We start from the raw sequence: 17,041 nt of genomic DNA on the forward strand, positions 1-17,041 counted from the left end.
TAGGTTCTTCCCAGGAAGCCAGTTCCAGCAGCCTCTGTGGTCCCTGCCTTAGTTGGCAGAGACTCCATTAGTAGTGAGGACCTGGGAGGGGCAGGCTAAGAACCCCAGAGCCAGGGCTGGCAACATGATGACAAGGGAGGCAGGGGGAAAGATTCTGGGAGGAAAATGGTGAGTGCGAGTCGGCATGGCATGAAAGCTGAGAGTCAGACTGCCAGATTCAAATCCAGGCTTTCCTGCTGGGTGGCTTTGGACAAACAGCCGAACATTTCTGTGCCTCAGTTTTTTTCATCTGAAAAATGGAGATGAGGCTGGGCACGGTGTCTCATATCTGTAATCTCAGCACTTTGGGGGATGCCAAGGGAGGGGAATGGCTTGAGCCCAGGAGTTAGAGACCAGCCCTGGAGATATAGTGGGACTCCCATCTTTAAAAAACAAAAGTTAGGCCAGGCACGGTGGCTCAAGCCTGTAATCCCAGCACTTTGGGAGGCCGAGGCGGGTGGATCACGAGGTCAAGAGATCGAGACCATCCTGGTCAACATGGTGAAACCCCGTCTCTACTAAAAATACAAAAAAAATTAGCTGGGCATGGTGACGCGTGCCTGTAATCCCAGCCACTCAGGAGGCTGAGGCAGGAGAATTGCCTGAACCCAGGAGGCGGAGGTTGCGGTGAGCCGAGATCGCGCCATTGCACTCCAGCCTGGGTAACAAGAACGAAACCCCGTCTCAAAAAAAAAAAAAAAAAAAGTTAGCTGGCTGAGGTGTTGCACGCCTATAGTCCCAGCTACTGGGGAGGCTGAAATAGGAAGATTGCTTGAGCTCAGGAGGTTGAAACTGCAGTGAGCTGTAATCACACCACTGCACTCCAGCTTGCGTATCAGAGTGAGCCCTGTCTCAAAATTAAATTAAAATAAAATAGATAAAATAAAATAAAATACAGCCTCTGACCCAGTAGGTCTGGACCCAAAATCTTGCATTTTTCTTTTTCTTTTCTTTCTTTCTTTCTTTCTTTTTTTTTTTGAGGTGGAGTTTTGCTCTTGTCCCCCCAGGCTGGAGTGCAGTGGTGCAATCTTGGCTCATTGCAACCTCCGCCTCCTGGGTTCAAGCAATTCTTCTGCTTCAGTCTCCTGAGAGCTAAAATTACAGGCACTCGCCAACATGTCCGGCTAATTTTTTGTAGTTTTAGTAGAGACGGGTTTCATCATATTGGTCAGGCTGGTCTTGAACCCCTGACCTTAGGTGATCCACCTGCCCCGGCGTCCCAAAGTGCTGAGATTACAGGCATGAGCCACTGCAACCGGCCTTTAATCATGCATTTTTCAAAAGCTCCCGAGTGGTCCTGATGATTCAGGGACTGCACTTTGAGCAGCAAGGGCAAAGTCACTTGCTGAAAATCACAAGGTAGCGGGCTATAAGCCTGCATTGGCACCCATGAGGTAGGCTACAGGATCCTACACTTAACGGCAACCCTCACTGCCTGCTGCAGCCCTACCTTTCTCTTCCTAGCAAAGAGGAGGCAGGGCCGGGCGCGGTGGCTCACGCCTGTAATCCCAGCACTTTGGGAGGCCGAGGCGGGTGGATCACAAGGTCAAGAGATCAAGACCATCCCGGTCAACATGGTGAAACCCCGTCTCTAACAAAAATACAAAAAATTAGCTGGGCATGGTGGCACGTGCCTGTAATCCCAGCCACTCAGGAGGCTGAGGCAGGAGAATTGCCTGAACCCAGGAGGTGGAGGTTGCGGTGAGCCGAGATTGCGCCATTGCACTCCAGCCTGGGTAACAAGAGCGAAACTCCGTCTCAAAAAAAAAAAAAAGAGGAGGCAGGAAGTATCTCGCCCCTCCCCCAAGCCCATTTCCTCTACCTCCCTTTGTGGTGACATCTGACCTGGAGTCCTGGGGTTCATCCTTACAGAATGGGATGGAGGTTCTCAGATGCTCATTAGCCAAAAAGATAATTAAGGCCATGGGATGAGCTCACCCCAGTTCCCTGGGGCTTGCTGGGGTCCAGCTGGTGTGCCCTCTGCCAGCCTGGCCCTGTGCCCACTCCCCCAGCCGCTATAAGGGCTGGGACAAGGAAGGGGCTTGCTCAGGGGTTGGAGAGGCCTTAGCCTCAAGGGAAACTCTGCAGCTGGGACTCCCCGAAGAGCCCACAGCCATCGGGTGGGCAGGCCTTTGCTCCTGGGGCATCTCCATAAGGGATCCAGGCCTGAAAACAAAATGAAAACTGCGTGGCCAGAGGGGATTTTCCTGCAGGGTGAGATGTGAACCACTGGTGAGGTCTGCAGAGTGAGGTTACGGAGAAGGCAGAGAAGGCGTCACCCAGCTCTGAAACCCACAGCAGCTCCCATTCCAGGGGCAAAGCAGCCTCTCTTGCTGTTAGTGCGGCCTGAGCATCTCTCTAAGGCTGGCCCAACCCCCTTCTGTCTAGGAGAGAGCGCAGACCTCAGGCTCAGAATCCCGGGCAGTCGACACTCTGCAGCTAGAATTGAACCATGTGTGGGTTTCTGTGTGTATGTTTCAGTTGCTTTCTGTGTATGGTGTGGGTATTGTGTTTCTGTTTATGATAATGACGTAACCGTTGCTTTTTATTTCTTCTTTTCTTAGTTCTTGAGGCAAGGTCTCAATTTTTTACTGAGGCTAGAGTCCAGTGGCACCATCACTGCCCACTGCAGCCTTGACCGCCCTGGATCCTCCCACCTCAGCCTCCTGAGTACCTAGGACCCCACTCAGTCTTTTTTTTTTCTGAGACAGGGTCTCATTCTGTTGCCCAGGCTGGAGTGCAGTGATGAGATCATGGCTCACTGAAACCTCTGCCATCCAGGCTCAATCAATTCTCCCGTCTCAGCCTCCTGAGTAGCTGGGACTACAGGTGTGCTACCACACTGGGCTTATTATTATTATTATTATTTTGACATGGAGTCTTGCTCTTGTCACCTAGGCTGGAGTGCAATGGTATGATCTCAGCTCACTGCAACCTCCACTTCCTGGATTCAAGTGATTTTCCTGCCTCAGCCTCCCAAGTAGTTGGGATTACAGGGACCTGCCACCACACCTGGCTAATTTTTTTTTTTTTTTTTTTTGTATTTTTAGTTGAGGCAGGGTTTCACCATGTTGGTCAGTCTGTTCTCGAACTCCTGGCCTCAGTGATCCACCTGCCTCAGCTTCCCAAAATGCTGGGATTACAGGCATGAGTCACCGCACCTGGCCTATTATTTTTTTCTGTAGAGATAGGATCTCTCTATGTTGCCCAGGCTGGTTTTGAACTCCTGGGCTCAGCGATCTGCCTGCCTTAGCCTCCCAATGTGCTGGGATTACAAGCATGAGCCACAGCGCGCAGCCCCATTGCTTCTTGTTTGTTTGTCTGAGACAGAGTCTCACTTTGTTGCCCAGGCTGGAATGCGGTGGTGCCATCCTGGCTCACTGCAACCTCCATATCCTGGGTTCAAGCAATTCTCCTGCCTCAGCCTTTTAAGTAGCAGAGAATACAGGCGCCCACCACCACATCCAGATAATTTTTGTATTTTTAGTAGAGGACCCATTTTCGCCATGTTGGCCAGGCTGGTCTCGAACTCCTGACCCCAGGTGATCTGCCTGCCTCAGCCTCCCAAAGTGGTGGGATTGTAGGGGTAGGCCACTGCACTCGGCCCCCACTTTTTTTTTTTTTTTTTGAGACGGAGTTTCGCTCTTGTTACCCAGGCTGGAGTGCAATGGCGCGATCTCGGCTCACCGCAACCTCCGCCTCCTGGGTTCAAGCAATTCTCCTGCCTCAGCCTCCTGAGTAGCTGGGATTATAGGCATGTGCCACCATGCCCAGCTAATTTTTTTGTATTTTTAGTAGAGACGGGGTTTCACCATGTTGACCAGGATGGTCTCGATCTCTCGACCTCGTGATCCACCCGCCTCGGCCTCCCAAAGTGCTGGGATTACAGGCTTGAGCCACCGCGCCCGGCTCCCACTGCTTTTTAAATCAATGTGTTTGGGAAAAGAATAAGTTAGTTACAGCAAAGTATGAAGGCAGTAACTGGAGAGGTGGTGCAAGAGATGGAAAAACAGGACAGTGGCAGGGGGATGACTGAAGTGAAATGAACCCGCAGAGTGACTGCAGTCTGGGCACCCCAGGGTCCTCTTCCTCCTGCACACAGCAGAGCCCCATTCAAGAGACAGGGCCATCCCACAGGCCCCTGAATCCTCTGGGAAAATCCATCTGGGTTGTCATGTCTGAGTGGGGTGTGGGCTGGCTCTCCTCTTCATTCCTGTGGTCTTTGGGATCCATGAGATAAGGAGAGGACCGAGGGAGGGGGAAGAGCATGCCCCGCCCAGGATGCTCCCTGCCCACAACCTGCCCTGTGCTTCCTTCTGCCATACCCTCCCCCAAACACACTGAAGAGTGGAGTCTGCTCATCATCCACTCATTGGATCATTCATTCATTCATTCACTCACTCATTCATCCTTTCTGTCAAATTTTTTTTTTTTTTTTTTTTTTTTGAGGCAGCCTCGCTCTGTCCCCCAGGCTAGAGTGCGGTGGTGTGATCTCGGCTCAGTGCAACCTCTGCTTCCTGGGTTCAAGTGATTCTCCTGCCTCAGCCTCCCGAGTAGGTGGGGTTACAGGCACCAGCCACCATGCCCAGCTAATTTTTGTATTTTTAGTAGAGATGGGAGTTTCACCCTATCGGCCAGGCTGGTCTTGAGCTCCTGACCTCATGATCCACCTACCTTGGCCTTCCAAAGTGCTAGGATTACAGGTGTGAGCCGCCACTGTGCCTGGCCTTTTTTTTTTGAGACAAGGTCTCACTCTGTTTCCCAGGCTAGAGTGCAGGGGTAGATGTTAGCTCACTGCAACCTCCACTTCCCAGCTCAAGCAATCCTCCGGTGTCAGCCTCCTGAGTTACGGGAATACAGGTGTGTGCCACCATGCCCAGCTAATTTTTGTATTTTTTTTTGTAGAGACAGGGTTTTGCTATGCTGCACATGCTGGTCTCAGTCTCGTAGGCTCAAGCAGTCCTCCCACCTTGGCCTCCCAAAATGTGAAAATTATGGGTGTGAGCCACCGCACCCAGCAATTTCTGTCAGTTTTAACTGAGCACCTACTATGTGCCAAGCACTGTGCTCAGTGCTGGGAAGACAGCTGTGAACCAGGCAGGCAAAACTCAGCCCTTGAGGAGTTTACACCTCCCTGGGGGAAGACAGATGATAAATGCAGAAAACAGGTGTACATGTTATGGAGAAAGGGAAAGAGTAAGGTAAGAGGTGGGTGGGCCCTTGCAGGACAGAGGTAGGGAGGGCCTCTTTGAGAAGGTGCCAGGCGCCAGATGGATACAGGCTAGTCCTCGTACTAGAGAAGCTCACAGGTGTGGAGGTAGATGGACAGGGAGCTGGCCCTGGGCAGGGAACCTTTTTTTTTCTTTGGAGACAGAGTCTCGCTCTGCCTCCCAGGCTGGAATGCAGTGGTGTGATCTTGGCTCACTACCACCTCCACCTTCTGGGCTCAAGCGATTCTCCTGCCTCAGCCTCCCGAGTAGCTGGGATTACAGCTATGCACCACTACATCTGGCTAATTTTTTTATTTTAGTAGAGACAGGGTTTCAGCATGTTGGCCAGGCTGGTCTGGAACTCCTGACCTCAGATGATCTGCCTGCCTTGGCCTCCCAAAGTGCAGGCATGAGCCACCTTGCCCAGTCCAGGGAACCTTTTCTTTGGTGATGGAGTCTTGCTCTATTGCCCAGGCTGGAGTACAGTGGCTCAAAGTTGGCTCACTGCAACCTCTGCCTTCCAGGTTCAAGCGATTCTCCTGCCTCAGCCTCCCGAGTAACTGTGATTACAGGTGCACGCCACCATGCCTGGTTAGTTTTTGTATTTTTAGTAGAGATGGAGTTTCACCATGTTGGCCAGGCTGGTCTTGAACTCCTGACCTCAGGTGATCCACCCACTTCAGCCTCCCAAAGTGCTAGTATCAAAGGTTTGAGCCACCACACCTGGCTGGAATTTTTTTACATAAGTTTTTTATTTTGAGACAGGGTCTTGCTCTGTCACCCAGGCTAGAGTGCCATGACATGATCATAGCTCAACATAGCCTCCAATAGCCTCCAACTCCTGGGCTCAAGTGATCCTCCCACCTCAGCCTCCCGAGTAGCTAAAAGCACAGGTGCAGGCCGCTATGCATGGCTAATTTTATTTTATTTTTGTAGAGATAGATCTCACCATGCTGTGAAGCTTGTCTTAACTCCTCCTGGGCTCAAATGATCCTCCCACCTCAGCCTCTCAAAGCACTGGAATTATAGACATGAGCCACCATGCCTGGCCCTCTATTTTCAAATAAAGTCACATTTACAGATACTATGTTTAGACATATTGTATATATACTGTATTATTACATATAATATAGTATATAATAATATATAATATATATTTTTGTATTTTTTGTATTATATTTTGTATAATATAGTATATATTATATACTATATTATATGTAATAATACTATAATACCATATTAGATAATAATATATATTATATGTAATATTACATACATTACATATTACATATAATATGTAATATATAGTAATATAAATATGTTTAAACATGTTTTATGTATTAAATATACATTTATAAATATGCATATATAAAAAATATGTTATATAAGATGTGTCTAAATACCATATCCGTAAATCTATACACACAGATATTTATACATACATTATATATTCATGTATAAATACATACACACAGGTACAGGTCAGGCACGGTGGCTCACACCTGTAATTCCAGCACTTTGAGAGACTGAGGTGGGTGGATCATGAGGTCAGGAATTAGAGACCAGCCTGGCCAACATGGTAAAATCCCATTTCTACTAAAACTACAGAATTACCTGGGTGTGGTGTCACGTGCTTGTAATCCCAGCTACTGGAGAGGCTGAGGCAAAAGAATCGCTCGAACCGTGGAGACAGAGGTTGCAATGAGCCAAGATCACACCACTGCACTCCAGCCTGAGTGACAGAGTGAGACTCCGTCTCAAAAAACAAAACAAGGCTGGGCAAGGTGGTTCACACCTCTAATCTCAGCACTTTGGGAGGCCGAGGTGGGCAGATCAGGAGTTCACTAGCTCAAGAGCAGCCTGGCCAACACAGTGAAGCCCTGTCTCTACTAATAACACAAAAATTAGCTGGACGTGGTGGTGCACGTCTGTAATCCCAGCTTCTCGGGAGGCTGAGGCAGGACAATCGCTTGAACCCAGGAGGCGGAGGTTGCAGTGAGCGCAGACGGCGCCACTGAACTCCAGCCTGGGCAACAAAGCAAGACAACATCTCAAAAAAAAAAAAAAAAAGAAGAAGAAGAAAAGAAACCCATGTGTATTTTACTCTTACGCCCTTCTCAATCAGACCAGCCCCATTTCCAGTGCTCAGTCACCACATGTGGCTGGGGGCGCTGGGTTGGGCTGCACAAGTTTAGGTGCTGGAGTCAGCAGCAAACACACGCCAGAAAACCCCTGCCCTGATGGAGAGTCTATTCTCCTGGAGGAGAGAGACGATAAAGAAACAGGAAAATGCATGGTATGTTGTATACATTCCAGGAAGAAGAACTAAGGAGAGGAAGTGGGGTGGGGATACGGGGGTGCACAATCCGTTTCCTCTGTGTATTCTTCCAGAGATATCCCGAATGAGCACAGGCATATATACATACATATATATATATATATATATATATACACACACACACACACACACACACACACACATTCCCATTTTAAACAACACAGATGGTCATATTTCATACATACTGTTCTGTTCCTTCCGTTTCTCAGTTGAAGGTATATATTGAAACTTATTCCCCATCGGCACACATAGATTTCAGATTTTAACAAATAATTGGATACACAAAAAGACACGGTACTCCTGAGCTAGAATCACAGAAGCTGGAGTTGGCACCAACATCCGATCCTCATCACAACCCTGTGAGGTAGGGGCATTTCCAAAAAACAGTTCAAGTTCACAGGCAGGTAGCTAATAAAAATGACTAGCTTGAGGGCCAGGTGCAGTGACTCATGCCTGTGATCTCTGCACTTTGGGAGGCTGAGGTGGGAGGAATGCTTGAGGCCAAGTTCGAGACCAGCCCGGGCAACTTGGTGAGACTCTGTTTCTATAAAACAATAAAAAAAAATTAGTGGCCCCTGTGGTCCCAGCTACTTGGGAGGCTGAAGCAGGAGGATCACTGAAGCCTGGGAAGTTGAGGCTGCAGTGAGCCATTATTGTGCCACTGGACTCCAGCCCGGTGACAAAGTAAGAGACCCTGTCTCATAAAAGCAAAAAAATCAAAACTGCTAGCTTGAAGGAAATGTTAAGCCCTGGAATTTGGCACTTCCAAATGGTAAGAGAGCTCTTGTTGGGAGACCTCTGATTGACGGTTAATACTAAATAATTAGTATTTTATACTAAAATGCTAACATAGGTCAGGTGTGTGGTGTGGCTCACACCTATAATCCCAGCACTTTGGGAAGCTGAGGCAGGAGGATTCCTTGAGGCCAGGAGTTTGAGACTAGTCTGGGCGACATAGCAAGACCCCTGTCTCTACCAAAAATAAAAATAAAAAATAAAAAAATTAGCTGGATGTGGCCGAGCACCTGCAGTCCCAGCTACTCGAGAGGCTGAGATGGGAGGATTGCTTGAGCATAGGAGGTCAGGGCTGCAATGAGCTGAGACTGCACCACTGCACTCCAGCTGGGTGACAGAGCAAGACCCTGTCTCAAAAAAAAAAAGTTTTTTCCCCGCTGTCTATCCCCGCCGAGTCTTGCAGAGGCGGAGGCTTGGGTGCGTTCAAGATTCGGCTTCACCTGTAACCCACCGCCATGGCTGAGTAAGGCATTGATGCCGGAGGTATAATGGATGTTACTACTGCTTTACAAGAGGGGCTGAAGACAGCCCTCATCCACGATGGCCTAGCACGTGAAATTCACGAACCTGCCAAAGAGTACCAAGCCCATCTTTGTGTGGGTGCATCCAACTGTGATGAGCCTATGTATGTCAAGTGGGTGGAGGCCCTTTGTGCTGAGCACCAAATAAACCTAATTAAGGTTGATGACAACAAGAAAGGATCGGAATGGGGAGGCCTCTGTGAAACTGACAGAGAGGGGAAACCTCGTAAAGGACTAAGGTGAGGAGTCTCAGGCTAAGGATGTCATCGAAGAGTACTTCAAACGCAAGAAATAAAGAAATCAATCTTTGACTCACATTAAAAAACAAAACAAAACAAAAAAAAACATGGAAAAAGCAAGAGAGCCAATGCTGATGCTTTTGTGATCTTCCTGAGCCCTGACGAGTTGACCAGGCCCTGCAAGGCTCAGGAAGGGACCTTTGTTCCAGAACCACACTGGCCCCACCTGGGACGAGCTCTCCGGGGAATACTGTTCTGGGCTCCGAGCCACACAGGCTCTGGGTTCAAGCCTGCCTCTGCTGCATCAGGTTCTGAGCTCAACTCAGCTGAGCCTAAGTTTCTCCATCTGCAGCATGGGCTCGGTGCCTGGGTAGACTGAGCACCTGCTTAGAACTCTGGCGGGGAGGAGCGTGGGAGGAAATGGGAACCCCTGCCAAGCAGAGCCGAGGCCTCCCTGGGAGGGCATTTCCTGACTCAGGAGAAATTGCCCACCCTGCTGGCGGGGGGGGGGGCGGCCCTGCCAATCCCTGTCCCTGCTGCTCCGGCCCCTGAGGGAAGGGTTGGAGCCTGGTGAGCTGTCTCTGGCAGGCTCTGGCCTGTCCTGGCTGGGAAGCTGGGTGGCTGGGCAGGACCAGGACAGCACCTCCAGGTCCCTGGATTCCACTCAGATCTGTGGGGCCACTGAGGTCCCCGCAGCATTTCCAACTGCCCTCAGGCCGTGTCCCCTTCCTCCTGCCTCCTCCCTCATGCCAGCCATGCGGTCCCCCCGCTCCTTTGGTCTCCTTCCAGCTGCCAGCCTTTGCACAAGCTGCTCCCAAGGCCTGGGGATCCGTGACTCTCCTTTCAGACTCCTTCTCACCAGTCAAGAGTCCACCTGGTAAAGCCCCTCACCCTCGTTCTGTGTTCCCTCAGCCCAGCCCCGATCTCACCTGTGGACCCCAACAGGCTGTGAGGCTGTGAGACCCCTGAGGGCCAGGAACCAGTCTGCCAGTCTGTTCCATGCCAGTTCTGTAGTTGTATAACCCCAGGACTATGGATTATCAGTAAAGGCTTTTATTTTTTTGAGACAGAGTCTCGCTCTGTCACCCCGGCTGGAGTGCAATGGTGCAATCTCAGCTAACTGTAACCTCTGCCTCCTGGGTTCAAGTGATTCTCCTGCCTCAGCTTCTCAAGTAGCTGAGATTACAGGCACTTGCCATCGCGACTGCTTAATTTTTGTATTTTTGTAGAGACATGGTTTCACCACGTTGGCCAGGCTTGGTCTTAAACTCCTGACCCCAGGTGATCCACCCATCTTGGCCTCCCAAAGTGCTAGGATGACAGGTGGGAGCCACCTCACCCAGCCTTTTTTTTTTTTTTTTTTTTTTTTTTTTTTGTGAGATGACGTCTCACCCTGTCACCCACGCTGGAGTGTGGTGGTGCTAACTCAGCTCACTGCAACCTCTGCCTCTTGGGTTCAAGTGGTTCTCCTGCCTTAGCCTCCTGAGTAGCTGGGATTACAGGTGCCTGCCACCACACCCAGCTAAGTTTTGTAGTTTTAGTAGAGACGGGGTTTCACCATATTGGCCAGGCTGGTCTCGAACTCTTGAACTCAAGTGATCTGCCTGCCTCAGCTTTCCAGAGCGTTGGGGTTACAGGTGTGAGCCATCGTGCCTGGCCAGTAAATGCTTATTGAAAGTAAATGAATGAATGGATGCAGGCAGGTAGCCAGGAAGTAAATAAGGAAGGTGTCCTGCACCACCAGCCCCAAACTTTGTCTCTGAAGGTAAGGACCGTGTGTTTCTCTAACACAGGGTGACGCCTGTAATCAGCGCTCAATCGCTCCTCCTGCCTCACCCTCCCAGAGTGCTGGGATTATAGGCATGAACCACCACACCTGGCCCTGCCCCACGTTAAATTGTAAAGAGCTGGCTGAGACTGATGCATAGAAAATAGTTCAGCAATGCCAGGAGAGCAGGGTGGAGGCCCCTGCAGTCCCTGAGTGAGAAGGGTCCCTGCCTTGGACCGAGGGGGAGATGAAGAGGTACTGATAGTACAGGAGAATGTTTAGTGAAGAGCCAACATCACGAGTGGTGGAGTCACTTTTCAGAGAGGAGCGGGGGAACAGGGAGAGGCCAGCTGCAATCTCAGGAACAGGGTCTGAAGAGCCTCTATTTCCTATCCAGTGGCCACAATCAGTGCAGCCGCGGGCAGAGCCATGGACCTGGGGACAGTGGAGATGATGACAGGAAAACCTATTCCAAGAGCCAAGACCATTCTCCCTCCTGGAAACAGGCAGGAAATAGGCTGAAGGAAGTTTTTTGGGAGGACAGGTTTGAGCCCCGCTCTGCCCTGGAACTGTGGCATCTCTGGGGGCTCAGAGCCTGGGTGCCCTCCCAAGGCCTCCTTGGGGACCTGGGGCTCCTGGAGGCTTCCTCCTAGGCAGCCCCAGCCCAGGCTTAGCCACTGTGGAAGCACAAGAAAATGCCTAATGATGGAGCCCTGCACGAGACAAGATTCCAGATCCCCTCCCCAACCATGGTGGCTCGGGCCTGTAATCCCAGCACTTTGGGAGGCCGAGGCGGGTGGATCACAAGGTCAGGAGTTCAAGACCAGCCTGGCCAAGATGGTGAAACCAGTCTCTACTAAAAATACAAACATTAGCAGGGCATGGTGGCAGGTGCCTGTAGTCCCAGCTACTTGGGAGATTGAGACAGGAGAATCGCTTGAACCCGGTCAGCAGAGGTTGCAGTGAGCTGAGATCTGCGCCACCACACTCCAGCCTGAGCGATAGAGTAAGACTCCATCTCAAAAAAAGAGAAGAAACACCATCTCTACTACAAATACAAAAATTAGCCAGGTGTGGTGGCGGGCGCTTATAATCCCAGCTACTTAGGAGGCTGAGGCAAGAGAATTGCTTGAACCTGGCATGCAGAGGTTGCAGTGAGCAGAGATGGTGCCTGCACTCCAGCCTGGGCAACAGAATGAGACTCTGACTCAAAAAAGATTCCAGCCCCCATGGCGCTGACCTTCTATCCGGAGACGCTGTCGGCATAGGAACACGTAAGTTAATCAATACATTGTGTAATGTAATTTCAGAGAGGGACAAATGCTGATAAGTGATGGAGACTAACTGGTAGTGGGGGCTGGGACTCCAATAGAGAAGGGGCCAGGGTGGGACCCCCTGAGGATGTAGAGCTGAAGCCTAAAGGACACCAAGTATTCATGGAAAAAGTATTCCTGGGGCCTGGCACAGAGGCTCACACCTGTAATCCCAGCAGTTTAAGAGGCTGAGGCAGGAGGATTGCTTGAGGCCAGGAGTTTGAGACCAGCCTGGGCAATATAGGGAGAACCTTCCACCCCCCACCACCACCCTGTCCCTACAAAAAAAAAAAAAGAAAAAAAGAAAAGAAAAAATAACTAGCCAAGTATGATAGTGAGTGCCTGTAGTCCCAGCACACAGTCCCAGCACTCAGAGGCTGAGGTGGGAGGATCTTTTGAGCCCACAGGTCAAGGCTGCAGTGAGCTATAATTGCACCACTGCATTCCATCCTGGGCAAGAGAGTGAAATCCCATCTCATTAAAAAAAAAAAAAAACAAGGCCGGGTGCGGTGGCTCAAGCCTGTAATCCCAGCACTTTAGGAGGCCGAGGCAGGTGGATCACAAGGGCAAGAGATCGAGGCCATCCTGGTCAACAAGGTGAAACCCTGTCTCTACTAAAAATACAAAAAATTAGCTGGGCATGGTGGCGCGTGCCTGTAATCCCAGCTACTCAGGAGGCTGAGGCAGGAGAATTGCCTGAACCCGGGAGGCGGAGGTTGCGGTGAGCCGAGATCGCGCCATTGCACTCCAGCCTGGGTAACAAGAGTGAAACTCCGTCTCAAAAAAACAAAAAAACAAAACAAAACCAAACAAAAAACGGCTGTGTTCGGTGGCACACGCCTGTATTCCCAGCACTTTGGGAGGCTGAGGTGGGTGGATCACTTGAGGTCAGGAGTTAGAGACCAGCCTGGCCAACAAAGTGAAACCCTGTCTCTGCTAAAAATACAAAAATTAGCCAGGCTGGTGGATTGCACCTGTAGTCCCAGGTACTCAGGCAGCTGAGGCACGAGAATCACTTGAAGCTGGGAGGTGAAGGTTGTTATGAGCTGAGATTGTGCCATTGTACTTCAGCCTGCGTGACAGAGCGAGACTGTCTCAAAGACATAGAAAAGAAAAAAAGAGGGAAAAAACATTCCTGAAAGAGGGAAGAGCCAGGGCAAAGGCTTGAGGTGGAACAGAGAAGGTGAGGGTGGCTGGGAGGGCGTGCAGATGGGGTTGGAGGGTGTGGGCCAGGCCTGGAAGGTGAGTGGTGCTGGGAAGTGTGACCTTGGGAGGCATGGAGAGTTTCAAGCAGGGGTGCTGTTTTCACCTCCTCTCGCCCGCCAGAATCCTTCTCCCTGCAGCCTGGGAAACCCCTCGCCGGTAGTTCCCTGTTTCTCAGGGTCTTTCCATGGTCTCTGCCTCTCCCAGCTCCAAGACAGGTGCTTTCTGAGCTGGAATTTCCCCCAAGGTGAGCAGGATCTGCAGCCAGTGGGGGATATGAACACTTTTCTCCCTCAAGGCCATGGACCTCCTACTATTCACCAGGCATGGACTGCCTACCGAGTGCCAGGTCTTGTGCTGGGGCCACCACAGGCCTGGGTCCCTCTGCCTCTCGAAGCCCGCCTGTCAGAGGCAGAATTCATGGTCCATTTCACAGACCAGGAGACCCAGACTCACAGTGAGTCACTCAGGACCACATGGTTCAGAAGGCAGGAGTCTGGATTTGAGGCCAGCTGCACCTGACCCCAAAGGCCTGAGATCTCATTCCAGCCTCACAACAACTCTGTGAAAATGGGGGCTGTGAGGCCGGGCAAGGTGGCTCACGCCTGTAATCCTAGCACTTTGGGAGGCTGAGGCGGGTGAATCACAAGGTCAGGAGTTCGAGACCAGCCTGGCCAATATGGTGAAACCCGTCTCTACCAAAAATACAAAAATCAGCAGGGCATGGTGGTGGGTGCCTGTCATTCCAGCTACTTGGGAGGCTGCGACAGGAGAATCGCTTCAACCTGGGAGGCGGAGGTTGCAGTGAGCCGAGATCGCACCACTGCACTCTAGCCTGGGCAACAGGGCGAGACTCTGTCTCTAAAAAAAAAGAAAAAAAGAAAAAAAGAAAGTTGGGGCTATGGATTTGCCTGCTCCTTTCCTCCTGCCCTCCTTCATTGCCCCTGTTTTGGTGGCACTGTCAGCTCCTTGGCCACTGAGCCGGACACCCTAGAGCCATGCTCAATTTTTTTTTTTTTTTTTTTTTGAGAGTCTCACTTTGTTGCCCAGGCTGGAGTGCAGTGGCGTGATCTTAGCTCACTGCAACCTCTGCCTCCTGGGCTCAAGTGATCGACTCACCTCAGCAGTCTAAGTAGCTGGGACTACAGGCACTGTCACCACATCTGGCTTTTTTTGTATTATTATTCTTACTGTTGTTTTGAGACAATCTCACTCTGTCACTAGGCTGGAGTGCAGTGGTGCCATCTTGGCTCACTGTAACCTTTGCCTCCTGGGTTCAACCGATCCTCCTGTCTCAGCCTCCCGAGTAGCTGGGACTATAGGCATGCACCATCATGCCCAGCTAATTTTTTTTTTGTATTTTTAGTAGACACAGGGTTTCACCATACTGGCCAGGCTGGTCTCGAACTCCTGACCTCGTGATCCACCCGCCTTGGCCTCCCAAAGTGGTAGGATTACAGGCGTGAGCCACCTCGCCCGGCCAATTTTTGTATTATTGGTAGAGATGGGGTTTCACCATGTTGGCCGGGCTAGTCTTGAACTCCTGACCTCAGCTGTTCTGCCTGACTCAGCCTTCCAAAGTGCTGGGATTACAGGCCTGTGCCACTGCGGGTGGCCAACTCCAGAGCCATTCTTGATTCCTCTCCTCCGCAGCCCCTTCTTCCAGGGTCCAGTGACTCAGTGGCCCTTGAGGGGCCTTGTAACACTTTAACACTAGCCATGTAGGTTGTAATCCTTTTCCCCCCCTTGAGGTGGAAAATAAGGAAATTAAACGGTGGCAGGTTATCAATGATCTAGAGAAAGCCGCACTGAGCTCTGTGGGCACCTTTCTCTGAAGACATACTTCATGTGGTTGCATTAACGAAATGCAGCTGGAAGCTGGGCCAGCTGGCAACTCACGGGTGCCTTAAAGAATATTGTGGGAACTGCCTGTTGGTCCCACCCCGGTGGAGCAGTGGGCAGATGGTGCCCCTATGGCCCACACCTTCAGCCATAAAAGAAGTCATAAGAAGAAGGCTGAGGGGGCTGGGCACAGTGGCTCACCCCTGTGGGAGGCTAAGGCAGGAGGATCTCTTGAGGCCAGGAGTTTGAGACCAGCCTGGGCAACATAGCCAGACCATATCTCTACAAAAAAATAATAAGAAAATTATCCAGCCATGGTGGTAGCTTTAGTTCTAGCTGTCGGAGAGGCTGAGACTGGAGGATTGCTTTAGGGTCCAGGCAAAAAGAGAGAGAGAGGTCAGAATCACCACCCACCTAACCACACTGAAGCCAGGCCCTCCTTTTGGGTAATGTTCTAAAAGCGCAATGAGGGGCCAGGCATGGTGGCTCATGCCTATAATCCTAGCACTCTGGGAGGCCAAGGTGGGAGGATTGCTTGAGCTCAGGAGTTCGAGATCAGCCTAAGCAACACAGTAAGACTTTGCCTCTACAAAAAATAAAATTTAAAAAAAGCCCACAAAAATTAGCTGGGTGTGGTGACATGTGCCTGTAGTCTCAACTGTTCAGGAGGTTGAGGCCAGAGGCTCACCTGAGCCCAGGCGATCAAGGCTGCAGTGAGCTATCATCACATCACTGCATTCCAGCCTTGGTGACAGAGGAAAACCTTGACTCAAAAGTAAAATAAGCCAGGCAGGGTGGTTCACACCTATAATCCCAGCACTTTGGGAGGCCAGGGTGGGTGGGTCACTTGAGGTCAGGAGTTCGAGACCAGCCTGACCAACATGGAGAGACACCCCCCCCCACTTTACTAAAAATACAAAATGAGCCATGCATGGTGGCATATGCTTATAATCCCAGCTGCTCAGGAGGCTGAGGCAGGAGAATCGCTTGAACCTGGGAAGTGGAAGTTATGGTGAGCTGAGATCGAACCACTGCACTCCAGCTTGGGGAACAAGAGCGAAACTCCCTCTCAAAAAATAATAATAAAATAAAATTACAGTGATGGATACACAACTCTACAAATGCACTAAAAACCACTGTGGGTACACTTTACATGGGTGAATTATATGTGAATTATAACTAAATAAATCTGTTGGCTGGGTGCGGTGGCTCCCACTTGTAATCCCAGAACTTTGGGAGGACAAGGCAGGCAGATTACAAAGTCAGGTGTTCGAGACCAGCCTGACCAAATTAGTGACACCTGTCTCTACTAAAAATATAAAAATTAGCCAGGCATTGTGGCACGTGCCTGTAATCCCAGCTACTCAAGAGGCTGAGGCAGGAGAATCACTTGCACCTGGAAGATAGAGGTTATAGTGAGCTGAGATCGTGCCATTGCACTCCAGCCTGAGCAACAGAGGGAGACTCCGTCAAAAAAAAAAAATCTGTTAAAAACAAGCCCGCACCCCAGGTTCCCTGCGTCTTCCCCCAGAAAGGTAGCAGATCTGAATCTGTCCAGATAAACACAAAGTTGTTTTTTTTTTTAAAAAAAAAAAAAACCATAGCCTGGGTGTGGTGGTGAGACCGGCCTGGTCAACATGGTGAAACCTCATCTCTAAAAAAAAAAAAAAAAAAAAAAAAAATCGTAAAAACACCCCAGTATTTCCTAATAGTAAGAATCGGAACTGACATTTCTTTAGTGCTTTTGACATGCTCAGCCCTGTTTTATGTTTC

The 17,041-nt window shown here is 50.3% G+C and overlaps 1 protein-coding gene across 1 annotated transcript; it reads left to right on the forward strand.

The window, feature by feature from the left end:
- Positions 1-8,870: 8,870 nt before the first annotated feature.
- Positions 8,871-9,156, forward strand: LOC101053427 (small ribosomal subunit protein eS12-like). Its single transcript, XM_039478389.2, has one exon. The coding sequence runs from the start codon at positions 8,871-8,873 to the stop codon at positions 9,144-9,146; it is 276 nt and encodes a 91-aa protein (XP_039334323.1). The 3' UTR covers positions 9,147-9,156.
- Positions 9,157-17,041: the final 7,885 nt, after the last annotated feature.

The sequence above is a fragment of the Saimiri boliviensis genome, chromosome 12 (genome assembly GCF_048565385.1).
Source record: "Saimiri boliviensis isolate mSaiBol1 chromosome 12, mSaiBol1.pri, whole genome shotgun sequence".
Taxonomy (NCBI): Eukaryota; Metazoa; Chordata; class Mammalia; order Primates; family Cebidae; genus Saimiri; species Saimiri boliviensis.